The sequence below is a fragment of the Chaetodon trifascialis genome, chromosome 1 (genome assembly GCF_039877785.1).
Source record: "Chaetodon trifascialis isolate fChaTrf1 chromosome 1, fChaTrf1.hap1, whole genome shotgun sequence".
NCBI classification, from domain to species: Eukaryota; Metazoa; Chordata; class Actinopteri; order Chaetodontiformes; family Chaetodontidae; genus Chaetodon; species Chaetodon trifascialis.
In genome coordinates, this window is record NC_092056.1 from 12,849,920 (window position 1) to 12,869,227 (window position 19,308).

Below are 19,308 nucleotides of genomic sequence, written 5' to 3' on the forward strand. Positions count from 1 at the left end.
CACACATACACACACACACACACACACACACACACACACACACACACACACACACACACACACACACACACACACACACACACACACACACCTACACACACACACACACACACACACACACACACACACACACACACACACCTTAGCTCTTCATCACTTTTGGGGACATTACATAGACTTACATTCATTTCCTGGAGGCTTACCCTAACCTTAAACATTAAGGGGATTTGCATTTTGTCCCCACAAGTAAGGCGAGTCCCCACAACACGAGTAATACATGGGCGCGCGCGCACACACACACACACACACACACACACACACACACACCTACCCAATGACATTGTTGTAAGGAATCAATCCTTTGCTCCAGTACACATTGGCAGCTACTTGGCATGAGAAGACAAATAGAGGAGCCACCGGTCTGTAGTGAATTAATAATAGCTAAAATCCCAGGTGAGTTCACCCAGTTTAACCACAGACTTCTCAAATTCTTTTATCCACATCCTTCATTCTTTTGTTTTTTTTATCACACGAAAATAGCTGCAAGTGAAAGAAAGAAAACACTGCATTATGAAGTAGATCATTTCTTCCATCTATTATTCATGTTTCAGACATACACTCATGGACATCTTGTGATGGTCCACAGCAGAGCAACGGAGTGGAAGCTTAAGTATTTGTGTAACATGCTCCGAGCACGCTGTTGCACGGAGTGAGAGCTCTGTGAGATAAAATGCATAGTGAGGTCTTATTTTAGCCTGCTCTTCGATATTCTTGATGGAAAAGAGAGGGCGTAATTGAGAATCAATGCTTGAGAGTAACGCGCAAAATTGGAACTCAGCTGAATATTGTATAGGAGAAAACATGGTGTACACACGCTGAGATTCACTGATAGCACTGAAAGCACTGTCAGAGAGAGGGAGAAGATGAAAACGATGTACGAAGGGAAGTTTACGTTGGGAGGAATTCACACTTTCTCTTGGGGCTGTGTTTGAAGACTATCCTTGCTGATGGATGGTCTTTAAAGATAAAACTGTGAACCATCACTACCCTGACTCCTTCTCCAACTCCTGCTCATCTACAGTGATGCCTGAAATACTTTCTGCAGTATTCACGAAGATGTGCGATTCCCTCACTGATTGATTAGGAAAAGAAAGGCTTATTGGGGTGATGGGTCGTATTTCCACGGCATTTATGCTGAAACTGTGATTTAAAAGAAAAGTGAAAATTGCAACAACATCCATTTTATTTCTAATTTAGATACTCAACAGTGTTTTGGGAAGATTATTTAGTTCAGTTAATTTTGATTAAAGACTTAAAGACTTAAAGACTTACTGGGATGTGTCAAAACGTCTTCTGTGAAAAAGGTCTATTTGCCCTTTGCATGTCGAAGTACTATTTAAACACAACCAAAGATGGTTTCATCTAGCAGCAAACATCAATCCGTACAAGTATATGTTTGAAAAACTGAGTGTGTGCCGTGACCAATGCAGTGGTGGTCCTCTATGCACAGGATTAGCGTAGCTGTGGTAGCAGTAGCAGGTAGCTCATTCGTTGTTAGGTGTTAATAAGAGCTGGCAAACAGAGTGAAACTCCTCCTGGATTCAGCTCATCCTGCCAGTCTGTCAAGCTAATGCCAAGCTAATGTTAAGCTAATGTTCGGCTAATGTTCAGCTAATGAGCACAAAAGTCATCGGTGTCATATTTTTGGAGGGGCCAAAATATCCGTTTTCCACAATACCCTGCTACGTGTAAACGTAGGGTGAGTGTTGCCACAGCACAGAGTGTTCATCATAAAGGGCCCATCTCTTATAGAAAAAAGGTGATTGAGAAAATATGTTTTAGAGTTTTCAGACTGGAATTTAATTTACACAAAATAATCACAACTGAAATCTCAAAATCTGTATTATGAAAAGAAAAGACATTTTCCTAAAATCGTTCTTCCCTATTTTTACCCCAGTAACAGAGCTGCTATAGTTGGACAACCCATTTCCCACCCGACCCAAAGTGCACCATGACTGCTCTTTTTTGGAGATGACATAACAGCAAAGTCATATCTAACTTTCATTCACCATCTGCCTCACTAGCTCCAGCACAACCCACCTCTGCTCTTACTTCACTCATGTCTGCAAAGGTAGCAAAACAACAACAACAACTGATTTAGGTCAGACGGATCACTGCCAAGAATTATGCAGCACGGTACTCAAGGTTGTTTTAAAAATCTATAAGATATTTTCACCTCTGTCTCAAAATTAGAAACTGACAGGAAACCTCATGAGAGCAGTCAATCAAACTGACAAACTCGGTCAAACAGACATGCATGTGTGTGTATGTGTGTGTGCGTTGCATCATTTGGGTTGGCGACGCTGTGCTGTGTCACCTCCGACCATGTCCCTGACTGTCACTCCCACCCTGCGACTTCCTCTGTCCACCTCCAGCCCTCCTTCACATCAATAATGGATTTACTTGTGTGAACTGCAAACGCTGTCTCCCTTCAACGTAATCATAACGAGTCCCAGTCCCGCTCTGAAGACAGGCCGGCTGCAGTGGAGTAATAATGACTCCTTACACAGGCAGGCACACCAGGCTGCTCCCAATTAAGGCCAGCTAAAATTCTGGACACCCAATGAGCACACACGCACACACACACACACACACACACACACACACACACACACACACACTCAAGACTGTCAACATGAAGAGGAAGGACGGTGGCAGATGAGGAAACATCACACGGTGAACATTTATCAAAGGAGACATTTACAGAAGGTCAAGACATAAAGAAAGTAGTAGGGGGGACAGAGATGTCCAGTAGTGCTGTGCAGGACAGAGATTTATCTGTATCTGTGTGTCCACTGTGGTCTCATGCCACAAAAAAACAGCCCTACCAAGCATGCATTAGTGGCAGGTTGGCATGCTTTTACATCATAAACCGTTGGTTGCTTTCCCAAAAGCCACATCACTCACAAACACACACTTACAGGTACACACACAAGCACACACACACACAAGTCGGCATGAGTTGACCGGTGGAGAGAGTGGGCCAAACGCAGTTCTCAGCTCAATGGACAATCCCAGAGTTAGGAAGGGTTTTTAGGTCCAAGCAGCTTACCCAATCATTTATCAGATTAATACTTTTCATGAGAATAAACCAGTCACAGAGAGACATATGGAATGTGTTAAACTGTGCTCATCTGAAAATCAAAGAAATGTTGCATAACCAAAGGTCATGCTGTGAGTGTGTGTGTGGGGGCGTGTGTTTGTGTGTGGACGTGAGTGTGTGCGCATTAGTGCTGTAGCTTGTGTGAAATGTGAAATCTGAATGAAACCATTAAGAGAAAAAAAATGTGGACCTTTATTCTCCTTTGAAATCACAGTGAGTGGAATTTAGTAAATGTAATCACAGCTTATGTCGAATGCCGGAAAATAATAGCTGCTAAAAAACTGCTGAGGATTGTTTCCAACAGCCCCCTCTGTGGTAGCACTGTCAAAATACATTTAAAGAAGTTCCTCTGGAGTGTGGGAAACTTTTTTTAATTAATCGGTTAATTGAGAGTCACGCTAAGTTGGTGTGGTCAAGTGTTTAGTGAGCCTTACATTGGAGTCGAGCAGATCGATGCTATCCAGGCTCTTGCTGCGGTGAATGCGGCCTTTGATGCGGCGTAGAGAGGGTTTACCCTGGCTCATGGGCAAAGAGAGGGTGGAGGTGGCAGGCATTGCCATAGCACCAGCGCCACCTATAGCACCTATAGGCCCATCTGAACACCCGGGACCACCTGAGGGGGATGTTTCTCCATCTTGGGGGGTCACCCTGAGACAAAAGAGACAGAGACAAACAAAGGTGATATTAGAAATGATGCAGGCAAAAGAAGCAGAATGATACATGATAATTAATGTGGGGAACATTGAAGATCTTTGATTTCTTCTTTTTCTTTGATTTGTTTACTGCATAAAATGTCAATAATATTGTGAAAAATGCTACGTCTTCAACTTGCTTTTGTTCAACCAACAATTCAAAACCCAAAGACTTTTCATTTACAGGTAAGTAAGCGACTATCTGGTGAACACAGCGGAGCATTTAGCTGCTACAGAGCCAGGTATTTTCCTCAGGAGGTGGTGGAGTTAAAAGACCAGGTGACCTGAAACTGAATTCAAATGAATGCTAATGTTGCTCAGTGTCTGCTGGGTGCATTAAAACTAACCGTTTGCGAACACATTTGCAAGATTTTATAAGGTCATATTGTTGTGTTTACAGCTCGTTTGGCGTTCCCACAGTGGCCAAAAAGTCAGGTTCTGAAGATTAACTATAATTTTGTGTACGTGTGTGATGCAGAGTTTGCAGTCGAGACAATTTAGTTCCACAGTATTGACAGCTTTTAAGGATAGTCCAAACATATGTGGGTATAGCTCAAACCCTTGAATGTTTCTGCTGTTTTATAGCTTGTGGGCCCAACAAGTTGACGTAACCACATCTATTAAATACCAAATGCAATTCACGATAACCACATTTTCTCTGAGGAGCAATCCACACTGCACACACTGCTAGCAGGCACCGCTGCATATCTGAGGAAAAACATAAAGATGCCTGGAGGGTCAAAGTGACATAACTTTCCTCTTGCTCTCTTCACTTTTTAAAGGACATCCTCTCCTGTTGGCTGTGGTGGCATTCAAGCAAGTGTGAATAATTGGGCTGAATGTCAGCGGGTAGCCTGCAGATGGAAACTAGGTATGGAGCATCCACTTGTCGTCTATTATTAAACCACAATAAAGCTGCTTTTCTTCTTACATTCATGGCTGCAAAGGGAGGGAAATTCCAAGGTACCTTAAAGGACCAGCGTGTGGGGCATTGAGAGGTGAGGCTGCCGATTGCAACCAAATGAATGCCCCTTGTCTCACCCCTGGCTTTCCAAGTGTGTAGGAGAACACCCTCTCTCAAAGCACTGTTAGGTTTGACCACTATGGGCTACTGTAAAAGCATGTTGGCAGTCCAACATGGCAGACTCCGTGGAAGAGGCCCTGCTTCCTCTGCAGCTATAATGAGCTCATTTCAAGGCCTAAGGCGTAAAATTATATTCCATTTCTGTTCCATTTCAATGTATTTCAGACAGTTTTCAACATTATGCCTTAAAAAGCTAACAAAACACACCAATGGACTGAAATTCTTTTGAAGTTCCTCAAAAACACATACAGTTGAACTACCAGACCTCTACGGTTATGCTACAGCTGTCATGTTTGTTTCCTGCTGCTTTTCTGTTACAGCCGTAGTGTTGTGTGTTTTGTGTGTTGTCTCTCTCCAGGTACTGCACCCCCCCTTCTCACAGCAGCAGAGGGGATGGTCACAGCTGCAGTCCGTCATCTAATCAGGGCCTGGAGGACAGAGACCTGGAGAGAGCCGTACAGTAGGTCGTGTCAGTGGGCCATTTTGGCAGACATCAGTCTGCGTGTGCCAGAGTCAGCCAACTTACTTCCTTTTGGTGGGTGGGTGTTATCTGCAGTGTTTAATTGGGTATTTTTTTATATTTTAGTTTCTGAAGTTATTGTTCGTTTGTGGATGTTTGTTTTTTTCTTTGATTCATTGATTAATTCCTTGTTTTTGCTTATGCTTCAGTTTTCTTGCTTCCTTTTTCCCCTGGGTTAATTTTTATCATGACTCCCCACATCCCCTGGACTTTCCCAGGCATCGTCATCATATGCAGGCATCGATGTCTTAAATTTGAGCATTTTATACTCATTTTCTCTCTTTTACATTATTAGAAATCAAAAATCTTTGTTTTTGTTAGTTTTAGTTGGACAAAACAAGCCACTTCAAAATGCCTCACTGGGTGCTGGGACACCCCAGACTGATATTTTATAGAGAATATTATAATCAATCAAGAAAATAATCTGCAGATTAATCGTTAACACAAATAATCATTAGTTGCAGCCCTATAGCCAGCTCAGCTCTGCAATGCATTCGTACTTCACAGCATGAAGCCTTTGAAAGAGAAGATGGATTATTTTTTGGAGTTGAGATGTGACGTAATGACAAATCATTGGTGAGTTCAGGGGCTTGTACAAAAGTGTTAGACAGTGTTAGAGTTGATGGCACATGACAGTCTTCAGGAAAAAAAATAAACCTATTGACAGCCTGTCTTGATCTCTGGCCATGGAGAAGACTGGGACACAGTCACAGGTTTTGATGTGGTGAAGGATACGTTTGATGACCAGAGGACCTCAGTGTTGACATCTGGCAGCAGCCGGTTAAACCATAAATTTTAAATTAATCCACAAAAACAAACTCAGATAGTGACACTTTAGACCAAGTTTGCAGAACAATGAGAATACATGTTCTTCTAAATGAATGCTGGCCCCTGGTCTGGGCTGGTCTACTAACACATCTGCTTGTCATTCTAGACATGATTGACTTGAGAGTGGCTCCCCTCAAAGGCAGAGCTCAACTTTCCTAAAAATACTCAATATCGTTTGATCAATTTGTGCCATCTCATTGTGACATGCTGTACGTCAAAAGGCCTTACTGTTTATAATGTAGTTTCCTGTGGTCAATAACCTAATGCTATAAAGTGCTTCAGTGACATTTTTCCAGTACAATAACGCTGACTGCATACGGCTGATCACTTGTTCGTCACAGCATGTATGATAAGCACTTTCCACCTGCCTTCAGAAGGTTCAGTTACTTTCCTAAAATACAAAAACAAAACTTGTTTTAAAGAGCATCCTAATGGCCATGCTACAGGAATGTGAGGCTGTATGGAGGCACACAAGTGCTAACATCAACATGCTAACATGCTCACGATGACAATGCTAATGTGTTAATCTGTACCAGGTATAATGTTTACTATGTTAACCATCTTAGTTTAGAGTGTTAGCATGCCAACAATTGCATAGCAAATGTTAACCTCATGGTGTTGCTAGAGGAACATGAGGGGTTCATCAAAGTCCTGAGTATTCATCCTCTGTGGATCATGAAGGTCTGCACCACATTTCACTGTGATAGCTGTTTAAATACTTCAGTCTTGACCAAAGCTGTGGACCAGCTGCCCGACAGACCAACACTGCCATCCAAATATCTAGATATCAATCCCTGTCCTCTGCTGTGACCTGTGCACAACGCCCACACGTGTGTGTGTTTACAAACAGCCTGGACACGAACACAGACTCTGACACTGTAATCCCAGTGTTGCTTTTACAAGGGGACTCCATTTACACATCCAGCAGCATCTTATGGAGCTGTGAGGATTTTGACGACACCGTTTCTAAGAATGGGCTGTATCTGAGTGACTTACGTAGGACAGTTTACAGTGCTAATCCGACTCTAACAGACAACATCACTGAAGAGAAACAGGAAAACAGAGACAAACAAATGTTTGTCTATTTGGCTCAAGGATTTCACACATCAGTGCTTCCTTTATGTTTTTTGCTGTCAAAGTTCCAGACAGTGAATAAAAACATAATAATTTGAGGTACATTTTTGTGATGACATGACATGAAAAATTTTCTGCAACACAGACTTGCAGTATAATTCGAGGCATGTATAGAAAACAGAGTTTTGTTCTGTTTTTGTTTTTTTGCGTCCAAATATTAAAACTCTGCAGAACACCAGAAGGAGCAGAAGTATGACTGCTCACACGCCGCTGGTCTATGAATGATTTATGATCAGTGATGCTGCCGGATTTTAGAAGATATATTGAGCCGTGCAAGCCAGTGGATTAGACACAGTCTGGCCGCAGACAGAAGTTAGTTTCACTTTTCACTGCCTCTGGAGAAATATGGAGAAACTCACAAACAGACTGGAGTGCACTCACAATGTGTACTCAAAGTGACCCCTTCAGTGCAAACAGCAGACAATGCCGGCATCTTATGGCACAAAAATAGAGCAATAACAAGACACATTAGGCACTAACTGCAGTGAGAGGTGAAGTTCATGAATATTACATGAAACCTCAGCCCAAAATAGAGAATCTCCCTCCCGCCCTGGATTTAAGAGGTCATTGGCAAAGCTTTGCAGATTACCTCATCCCAGAATCGCAGAAACGTATCAATTTAGTCATTAATGTATCAGCATAAAAGCTGGTTCTTCAATTATAATACACTTTAAGTAAATATATAATTCAATTACAGCAGATGAAATGAATACATTTATCAAAAATTACAGCTTAACATCACACTATAAGACTGTGGCGTGTGGATTTTTGTCTGAGGACTCAAAAGATGATGATCATGTGATACAATCAAAATCTCCACAACAGCTACTAAATGGACCTTGTGGTGATACTGTTGACAGCTATTTCCAGGGTCAACAATGAACTTTGAACCTCAGCTCTTCAGTCAATATGGAGAAGAAGTCCATGAAGTGCAGCGAAACACAACTCCCTGACAACTGAGCGAACCCCATCTGCTGACGACTGAAAGCTCCACAACAGCCACTAAATCAGAAAAGGCGATGGCAGCTTGCCGGCAGCGGGAAGGAGAGAGGGGGAGGCTGAGCGGCTCTCCTGAACGGTTCATGATGGTTCAACTTTTCAATTTGCCATTGGCTCCCTGTGTCACTATGGCAACCGCAGAAACCACAGAGGGAAGAGCTGATTTTACTGGAATTCACATTTTTTTCACCAGCAGAGAAAGGACAGATCAATGAAGAGGAGGGAACTGAAATTTGGCTCCAAATTAGAGCAGAATTCAAAATGCCAAGATTCGAGTCACCACGAAACAATTTGAATTTCAGTTCTGCTTATCGCTTCCAAAGCACCTTTACCTTACATTATTGCAAATAAAGGCTACATATCTGCCAGGACCTGTCTACGACACGCATCAACACAACAGCATGTCTGTGATTGGCTGTGGGATGGGAGCGAGCGAGGAGCGGGTGGCCGAGCAGGGAGAGAGATTGAGTGGCAGCAACCAGGAACCAAGAAGAGCAAGGGAGAATAAGATGATGTAACTACATATAACATCAACACCAATGAGAACTATAACATAACACTGTGTGCAAATGACTTGAGCTGCCATTCTAAATAAATCTCTTAGAGTGGACGCATCAGATGAACATCACTGCCAAGCCTCCTTTGTTTCTCACCTTAGAGGACCTTCAGATTGGACTGTTTTGTCAAAATACTGTTTTCAAGGTCAATAATTAACCTTCATGCTCATTTTTTTTGTTAGCTTGCAGACACCAGTTTATTAATCTTGTTCAATGGGTGTTGGAGGGTTTGGGCGTATACTGTTATCTCAGATGTATTATGACAGATTTTCAGACTGGTTCTGCTTAGTGAGGACTACGGGGACAAAACCAGGTGTGTTTCATCCCAGTCTTGACACTTCCACCAAAGCGGCAAGGCTCCCAGTCTCTCACACACACACACACACACACACACACACACACACACACACACACACACACACACACACACACACACACACACACACACACACACACACACACCAGAGACACGAGCCCACCACATATTTCCTGTCCTCCTCTGCCCAGGTGGATATTACTGGAGAAGAATGCCTGACTGCGATTTTTCACATCATGTCTAATAACAATGGACTGTGTTCTGACCAAAATGTGAGAAAGAGTTCTGATGGGATGCCTCGTGATCCTGGGATTTGCCTTTGTTCTATCTCCCAGTACATCACCTGACAGTGGTGCATCCAAAATGGCTCCGCTGTCTCTTCCTCTTCCCATTTATATTCTCAGAACTTTTCAAAGTAGCTTTTACCCAGCCAGTATGTTTGTCATTTATCTTACTTTCCATATAAACTCGCTCACTAACCAAGGCCACTGATGCACAGGTTGGAAAAATAAAAGTTAGAGTGGAAAGACAAAGATGCAGAAACTAAAGGAGGCAGGTAAACAAAGCATGAGGCAGGATGTGGAAGAAAGGGGGCCCAAAGACAAAAGGAGAAAGACCATAATGCAAAGGGACAAAGGACAGAGGGACATTGTCAGCACATGGCTCAGAGGTCATCCTGACTGCTTCGTAATGCCTGACTGTTGAGCTGGAAGTGATGGCAGCCGATGACCATGCATCATTCTGCTCACGGGCCCCCACCTCCTGCTCCAGGGGACAAGTGGTGACAAGAGGTGCATGACACAGCCTTCTTGATCTAGATGACCTCAATGACACTCCCTAACAGAAGAATGAACCAAATGACTAACATGTTGGCTGGCTAAAAACATCCTTGCAAACATCCAAGGAGAAAGAAAACAAGAAAGCATATCAAAGCTTTTTATTTACTACAAGTGTAGCTGGAGTGTGTAAGCCCTTTGAAAGCCACCTGGGCAGACGAGGACGGGACTGAAAATCTGTGGCGAGATCCAGAGTCTGATTAGGCCAGACGGGCCTGACAGATGGACAGACCAGATTAGGCATATAGACATGTATCAAACAAGGCGGGACAACGCTCGTGTCCAAGTGCTGTCTGACCCCTGTGGAGAGGAGGGTGACAGGCAGGTCAACGGCTGGTTTCAAAAAGCAAGCCTGCTCCCATGTGCATAACAGACATCAATACAAATTCAACTTTAGGCCAAGTTCAAACTCAGTGTGTGAGCAGAGATCTGCTGAGAGGACATGTTAGGCTTGTTTTGTACTTTCCCATAAACCAGCACTAAAGTATTGGTACAGATGCTGAAATATTTGAAATGATATTGAGTCATATTTGTTTGATAAGGTGCGCCCCAAAGTTAACTATCTGTGCCTTCCTTTTCCAACTCAGTACAAATGTATCGTTCACAATGTTTTGTTCATTCTTAGTCTTCTCCCTTTTACTCTCTTAGTCTTGAAAAACTACTAGTGGTACAAAACTTCTGATGAACCTCTGCAGCTGCATCATCCTTGAGTCTGACTGCAGCTCTTACACAGAGCAGGTCTGGATTCATGTAATTGTGAGCCTAAATAAGGCTCTGGTAATTGCTGCTTAAAGAGCCTGTTGGCGGCAGTGATGGTAACAGAGGCCTATCAGAGACTCATCGTCTCCAGTCAGAGTCAGACGCGGAGCAACAATGACTTTTAGAATCTGTGAGTCACACGTTCTCGGCCTCTGGTGACTTCCGACTGTCACGATGGCTCACAGGGGGCTGACAAGATGGAATCCATCACTGCCGTTCCACAAATAGAGAAGGACACAGCAGAGGGGATCCACTTTTGTCTGACAGAGATCCCAATTTATTCTCTTTTTCTTTGCCTCTGTTAGGCAGTTTTATATCTGTCTGTCAACATTAATATCTTCTAATGTTACATCATAGAGGCATTTCATTTCTCGTACAACACTGATTCCCAAAAAAGAGTCCCTTGGTAAAATATAAATAAAACAGAATGAGATAATTTTCTAATCCTTTTTGGGATAAACTCAATTGAACAAAGCACAAAGACAATATATGGAATATTCCACCTCATCAACTTCATTGATTTTTGTAAACATTTGCTTATTCTGAATTTGACGCAGCAACATGTTTCAAAGAAGTTGGGACAGGAGCAACTAAAGACTGAGAAAGTTGTGGAATGCTCCAAAACACCTGTTTGGATCATTCATGGTTAACAGGTTCATTGGCAACAGGTGATAGTATCATGATTGGGTATGAAAGGGGCATCATTGAAAGGTTCAGTCATACACAAGCGAGGATGGAGCGAGGTTCACCACTTTAAGAAATAGCCTGACAGGAATTCTCTAAATAAAGGTTTAACTGTCCATCTCAAGCAGAAGCCAATCAGATGCTGTTGCCCTGTTGTAGCCTTCAACAACCTACTAAATCCAACAACTATTAGTAACAATAATAGTAGCAATAGAAAGGATAAATATTTATAAATAAGTAATATGTGGGAGCTATGTGATAAAGTGGTCTATACCTCCATTGGTGAATATTTGGGACAAGCTACATCTTAGCATGTTAGCCAGTTAGCTAGTGCTGGGAAGCACTGGGATGAAGACAAAGAAATGCTACAAATTCCCAGGAGACAGCAACAATAAAGACAATATGGCAAGACACAAGAACATTACAAGAGGACGTGCAATGTCAGCAGTCAAAAAGTACTTGGTACAATACATTTTACCACCCACTACACTACCTGCGGGTGCGATCACTATGTGAAACTCATTACTACTGAAAAGAACGGGCAGTCATAAAAAAATGCAAGGCAGACTTTAAAAGTATGGGGTCTTCAGAGGTGGAAGCAGTAAAAAGGAAAAACATTTTGAATCCATTCAACAAAGCAAATATGAAGGCAAAAGTAAAATTTTATCCCTATTTAAATTGGACCCAAAAAACTATCGCTAAATGCTAACCCAAATAAGCACGCAGACACACTCACATTGGCAAAGACACCCACAAATCTACACTCACACACATACCAACAAATACAAAAACACACACCCACAGGATGCTAGGAGAGCGGGTGGGGTAAGGGGGTGAGCCACGAGTCAATAAACCCTGTGTAATCTGTTCCCTTTAGTGGCATAAACCATCTGAGAGGAGATTACAACCGTTCTGCCAAAGTAAGAACATGCGAGTTCCTAATGGACAGAAACACTGAATAGAAACATCAACACACACACACAAACATGTGTGTGCACCTTGGCGTATACTCTATGAAGAACTGTGGAGAGTTAAGTGAAGTATGCTTCAAGACTGCCATGACTCGTGTTTTTAAGATCGGGCTGCATGACTTTAATACAAAAAGGCTCTTTTTGACTTAAGGGAGCGCGAGACAGAGAGATACTGAGAGTGAAAGACGAAAAAGGGAGTATTTCTGCATGTTTTTCAGAAAAGTACTGATTATCATGACAGGCCCACCCTGGACTTGGGCTCCTGCTGAGGTAACTAATGCGCGGCATTGTCAGTTTGTGTGAGATTACGCATCATGGCCTCTAAGAGTGGAGCTGGAGGAGCGGAGGGGGTAGGACAGGAGTTGTTGAATGTGTGTGTTCCTCTGAAGAGCGGGGAGGGAGGACGTGTGGACAGGCAAATCAGAGGGCAGAGTGGCTGCTGCATGTGTGTGTTGTGGGGGGAAGAAGGGACGCTGACTTTATGCATCATTAAGCAGGTGGACTGAGAACACCAGGCAGAGCTGTCACTGTGGAGGGGCGCAGAGCAGACATCTGGCACACAATACAGGACAATACACCCACATGTTAGGAAGAGCTGCAACCAGTTTAAACAAACGTCATCTGGCTAATTACTATTTATGGATCATCTCAAGCTAATTACAGTGCAGTGGTTATAACAGACCACTGTGTTTATTGTATAAAAGCAATGTATTTCTCATGCTTTATTCAATGAATGGAGTCTTACATTGTGAAGCCTTTGGTCTGTTCTTCTGCGCCATCATCTCTATTCTCTGTTTATTTTACTAGAACCAGAATAAGACAACACTGAGATCATTACACATAAACATCTTAACCAAATAATCTGATATTAAGGTTGTGATCGTGTCAAGCATAACTCGATTAACAATGCGGGATTAATCTGGCAGTATACCTGAAACAAAGCTGAAACTGGTGACATGTCACTGACAGTGAGGTGGATTTCTTACTGCCTCAGGAGCATCATAGTAATGCACATGGTAAATGTATCCTTCTATAAATGCTAAAGTTATTACGTGATCTTCAAAAGCATCATGTACTGACTATAATTACACCTTGAAAGCACCTGATCAGGATATGCACTTGACCACTTTTAGCCTCACTGAGCTTGGATTATGAAGAGGTGGTAGTCATGTTTATGCACACAAAAATATTATTGGGCCTGCATTATCACGCATGTATAAAATGCAAAATACCTGAACATGTAGAATTTCAAATGCATTTGTCATGCCCTGAAATAAATGACACCAATTTAATAATTTTGCGGTCATTAATTGCATTCTTGCTGCATTGAACTGCTCTGCAGGCGTGATTGATGGATGGAGTGGATTTTTAATCAAGGGGGTCAAGTGTTTTTGGAAGATCACAAACCATCTGGCACCCAACCACCTCCTCATCTATTACTCCTCATCCGCTGCTGGGAAAAATGAATGTCTCCCTTCTGTCTCCTTGTTTGGTTTCAGAAATAATGACACCGTCTCTCTTTGTGTTTCCGTTGCTGTAAAAATACTGCCTGAGTGCACCCGACCTCTCAAACAACACTCACATCTCATTTTATAATGTATAAAGGTAGAAGACAATAAACTAAAACTATAGATAGTTGCAAAAAATTGATTTGTTGATGAATGGACAACAAAGTCCCTCCAGCATTTATCAACTACAATATCTACAAACAACTCATGTAAACTTGGATTATCAGCCTTACATTAATAATCATCCCCTCAATCTGATTATTCTCAGTTACTGAGTTACTTGTGTGCTTGCAAGCTTACTGATTCTAGACTCTGACTTCACACTGAATAAAAACAAACATGGCATGCGAGTGAATGCATGGGGTGACTCCATGAAACACACACTGCAGGCACACGCTGGCTCAGCTTCCCTTCGTTAAAGTGGCTGTCGGAGGCGATACAGTAATCCTGTTTTAATGGCCGTGCCCCTTCCCCCACCATGAAGTGATGGTCCCAGACATACCGCCGCGCCTCTCTTAAGGGAGAAGTGTCAAAACCAAGTCACCACTATTTCCTCTGCAACACATTTGACAGCGGTCACGAGCCAGGAGGAGAAATCCAATCCTTGTCCCCTGTGTGATCACTTCTGATTCAGTCAGGTGTGTCACTGCTGGCGACTGTGTATGCAAAGTTTTAAAGCCATTTGTTCGTATAGGAATCCTGTATATATGCCTGAAGCAGCTTTGGACATCCATTACAATAAACCAGTTTATGTCTTCTCACTGTAAAGTAATGCCAATCTGGAAGGATTATACCTCATGCTTAATGTTATCTATGTGGATTACAGAAGAAGAAGAACTGAATGTGCCCATTGTACGAATAATGAGGGCCTATAATTAGACTCAACACTACTCCGCAGTGGAATGTTTTTTTTTTATTTTCCATTTTTTATTAATAAGTCTCCTAATATCAATGAGCAAAGGGAACAGACTCACAGTTTGCTATAATATGACCTATCTATATAATAGACCTATAAGTATAACAGTCGCTGGCATGTTGTTGAAAGCCAGGCAGGGTTATAGACATTAATATCGACCTGTTGTTCCCTGATATCAAGCAAATAATTTACAAAATAATTTGTCAATTAATGAGTTACTCAACTGACACTAAATTAATTAACATTTGAAATGTATGACTGATCTTTTAAGAGATTTAAAATGCAAGGCAACATTTTCTGTTTCCAGCTTCTCAGATGTAAGGATTTTCTGCTCTCTGTTTTAAATCATTGTACAGGCTGCAACTAAAAACTATCTCCATTATTGATCAACCCAACGATTATTACTCAATAAAGCAACTAGTTGTTTCGTCTATAAACTGTCTATAATATCATAAAATTGTTATCCTAAGATTTTAGCCGATTGGTTGGACAAAGCAGGTATCGAGGATGCCACATTGCATTCTGGGAACTTGTGATGGCTATTTTTTCAGTGTTTTGGGGCGTTTTATGCTTCATTAGAGAGCCAACAGTGAAGAGATGACTGGAAATGAGTGGAGAAAAAGATGACAATGATGCACCTTAAATCCCACCAGGATGCCCAGATGGCCATTTGTCACTATTTCTTAATATATTATTGACCAAACTTTTAATTAGCTTAAAAACAAGTTCAATTGATAGTGAAAATAATACTTGTTTGCTGTACAACCAATGAAAACAGATATTTCCAAAAGCTAAAGAGTGAAATAAGGGTGGAAGCCAATGAAGCAGAGCTAAGTTTGGTAGATGATGCAGCACGGTAAAAGATGTATAGATGGATATATAACAGCAAACTTTCATATCAGCCAAACTAGGTGGAAACATTCATCTGAAAACAGACACATAAACAGCCAGTGATAACCACTTAGCATCACTCATTGTGACCTGAACACAGGCAGCACGAAGCTACTGAATAAGTGATGAGAGTGGAGAAATCAGCCGACATTTTTTTTTTTTTTTACTACATCAGATCACAAAAATAGATCAGAGCAGAGACTGGCTGGGAAAATACAAAGCAGGGACAAAAGACACTTAAACGGTCAGATGAGACTGAAATCATTTCAAAGCGGACAGCATCGGACCCTCAGCGCTGTCTCGCGCTGTTGTTGTGAATACACCTGCTCCGTACTGTCCGCTTCTCCGACCGCTGCATGTGAAACTCACCCACGCCAGCGGATCACAACAAACAAGAGCGAAACACAGATAAACAAAAGGGGGGGGGGGGGGGGGCAACACGCACGCACATGCACCACGCACGGCTGCACAGAAAGCCCTTGCACGACCGTCTTCTCCCTGGCTGAACGCCTGCTGTGAGCGGACACCACCGGCGTGCATATGTAACAGTTGTGGAAGGCAGAGAGAGATGGAGGCAGCCGACTTCCGCCAACAGCTGCTCAGCGTCAACTTCGCACGAGACACAGGCAAAGGGGGAAGGGGGGAGTTGAGCTTGACATGACAACAAGGCTAAGAGGCTAATTTTAAAGCTATTTTCTCTACATGAGAAGACACCACCTTTTCTCACTCCTTTCACGCACGCACCAACACACGCGCCCATCCTCACGCGCACCTCCTCCTCCTCCTCCTGTCTACTCACCACAGCTGTCTCTTAGCGGGGAGGCAGTCTTTGTTGGAGGCTGTCACTCCCATGGCCATCTGCATCACCGTGATATATTTCTGGTACTTCATTTTGTCCTCCTTTACTACTACCGCTACTGCTACTGCTACTACTACCACTACTACTACTTCCACTGTTACTTCTACTTCTAGGAATCGGCGCGCTACAAAAGCGGCACAGGTGAGCGTGCATTCAAAGGTCTGTTATTGTCCCCTGGCACCCGCGGCATCTTCACTATCAAAAACGCCATTTCCACGTCTGGAGGACTGCTGACGGGGAAAATGTTCCCCGAGGAGCTCAACGAAAGGTACCACGCCGCCGCGACCCATGCCTCTAATCTCATTAGAGCTCAGAATAGATTGGCTAATCCATTCAATTTTAGTCAGGACTGGGTCATTGTTGTGGTTCGCCTCGTAGCGGCCACTTTTGTCTTTGTTTTCCCCCTGTTTTTTAGCCGCGGTTTGTCTCTGTGGAGTAAAAAAAAGAGTCAAAGAGAAAGAGACAAACAAGAGTCAGAGATCGGATGCAGCGGCCGTGGCACCCAAACGTCTGCGAGGTAGGAGAGAGAGTGCGCGTGAGTCCAACGAGAGAGAGGGAGTGACAGAGGAGGGAGGAGGAGGAGGAAGAAGAGGAGGAGGAAGAGAGAGGCAGCGATGAAATGGCTTAAGAGGGGGGAACCTACTACTGCTGAGTAATATCTCAGTGCTGGACATTTGGAGGCAAATGCATCGTTTTGGGTGTTTTTGAGGTGTCATTTTGTCCAGATTGGTCCACGAGGCACCATAAAAAACATCAAGGTTGTGGTTGTTAGAAAGCACTTATGTGATGGAACTGGAGCTCAGAGAGGATGGAGTGGAGCAAAGCTGCGGTAAAGACCCACAGCAGGTGTTCACGACAACAATTCAACATCAGTTGTGAGGTTTAGCCAAACTAAGATGTCAAGTCATGGAAGGCAAAATGTGCTAAAGGGCACCGCAAAGGGAAAGCAAGACCCTGAAGAGCAGGAACAAAACAAACCATTACACGGGATACCCACTCCTGACCATGCTGTTTTTAACTTTTCCATTCATACTGCACATTTCTGTGCTTCCAATTTTTATCAGTAACACAGATGCACCTTTCTGTACACTGCTTAGAACCTCAAGCTCACTTTGATTAGCGTGCTGCACCGTCACTGTTTTTCTACTTCTTCTATCATCTTATTTTACTTAAATATGCATGTATATTTCGTTGAGACTGCTAAAGTGGCCGGGCAGAAGCGTTTGAGTTCATTTAGAAACACTGTGTCCGTTACATAATTTGTCCACCAGAGAGCGCTGACAAGTTTATTTTTCTACTATAAAATGCTCAGTATGTACAGTATCCTGGTCTCAGTTATTTAGAAATAAAATTTAATGGACCCCAAAAAATTGCTTGTTATATGTTTATTTAAAAAAGACTAATATTGATATATAATCAGATCTTTTCTAAATCTCTCAAATGTATATTAGCCCTATAAATCTGGTTATGATCAGGCCGTCGGAATATTTATTTCACTATGTGTACCAAGCAAAGATAAATAAAGTTTCATCTTATCGTATTTGAGACTCTTCCGTTATTTTCGTCTCACATAACTGCTGACCTTCCATCCATCCATTTTCTATGCCGCTTATCCCTTTCGGGGTCGCGGGGGGGCCGGAGCCTATCTCGGCTGTCAACGGGCGGGAGGCGGGGTACAGCCGATTGCAGGGCACATACACACAACCATTCACACTCACACCTAGGGGCAATTTAGAATCACCAATCAACCTAAATGAGCATGTTTTTGGTCTGTGGGAGGAAGCCGAAGTGCCCCGAGAGAACCCACGCACGGGAAGAACATGCAAACATCACACAGAAAGGCCCGACCCGGGAATCGAACCGGCGACCTTCTTGCTGTGAGGCACACGCACTACCTGCTGCGCCACCGTGCAGCCCAACTGCTGACCTTGTTGCTTAAATCTCAGCCTCCTTAAGTCGCCGCACAGTCCTGCTCTGCAGGTTTGACTGAACCAGGAGGCGAGTCGACATGATCTTATTGGCGGCTCAGTGAAAGCGAGCCAAACAAAGCTAATTACGAAACTGATCAGAAAGGATGAAGGTAAAAGTAAAAGCAATCCTTTGTTCCACAGCTTGGCCTTTTCATTTATTACTTATTTTATTATGCTTGATAGCAAATGCAAAGTATAAATACATAAAATGTTTGCTACAGTAACTGAAGCAGTACAGAGGCTGAACAATATTACAAATATGTAAGGATTTTTAAGTTGATTGAGGGATTAGTAATTGTGTACTATTACTCTGTTATTTTCAGGTCTCTAAGATGACATTTTTTTTCCATGTCATTATCTCTGACTGCCAACCCGCACAGTACTGCGAGGTTCAGGTTACTTATACTCGCCCTTTAGGGGCTGAGAGTTCACAGAGCCTCTGTAGATGCTAATCAATTCAACGATTGATTTGGTGTCAAATTTAAATGAGGAGTAAACATGAGTCTTAAGTGAGCCCTCAAGGACGAGGGGGACATCAGAGGAGTCCATGTGCATAAGATCTAAGTTAAAGTAACTCCCTATGCGCTGGTGTGTTTATGTCTGCACGGCCTCTGTCAAAGA

General features: G+C 42.8%; 1 protein-coding gene across 11 annotated transcripts in view; it reads right to left on the reverse strand.

Annotated features, from left to right (window-relative positions):
* tjp1a (tight junction protein 1a) overlaps nt 1-18,250 on the reverse strand; it is a 98,269-nt gene extending 80,019 nt beyond the window's left edge. For 10 of the 11 annotated variants that reach the window (XM_070967901.1, XM_070967865.1, XM_070967847.1 and 7 more), the window contains exons 1-2: nt 16,658-18,250; nt 3,598-3,811 (exon numbers count right to left, since the gene is read on the reverse strand). In XM_070967901.1, coding sequence (XP_070824002.1) covers nt 3,598-3,811; nt 16,658-16,749 — 306 coding nt within the window. In that variant the 5' untranslated portion in view covers nt 16,750-18,250. The remainder of the gene's footprint in view (nt 1-3,597; nt 3,812-16,657) is intronic. The other variant, XM_070967942.1, reaches the window with a different exon arrangement.
* Nucleotides 18,251-19,308: the final 1,058 nt, after the last annotated feature.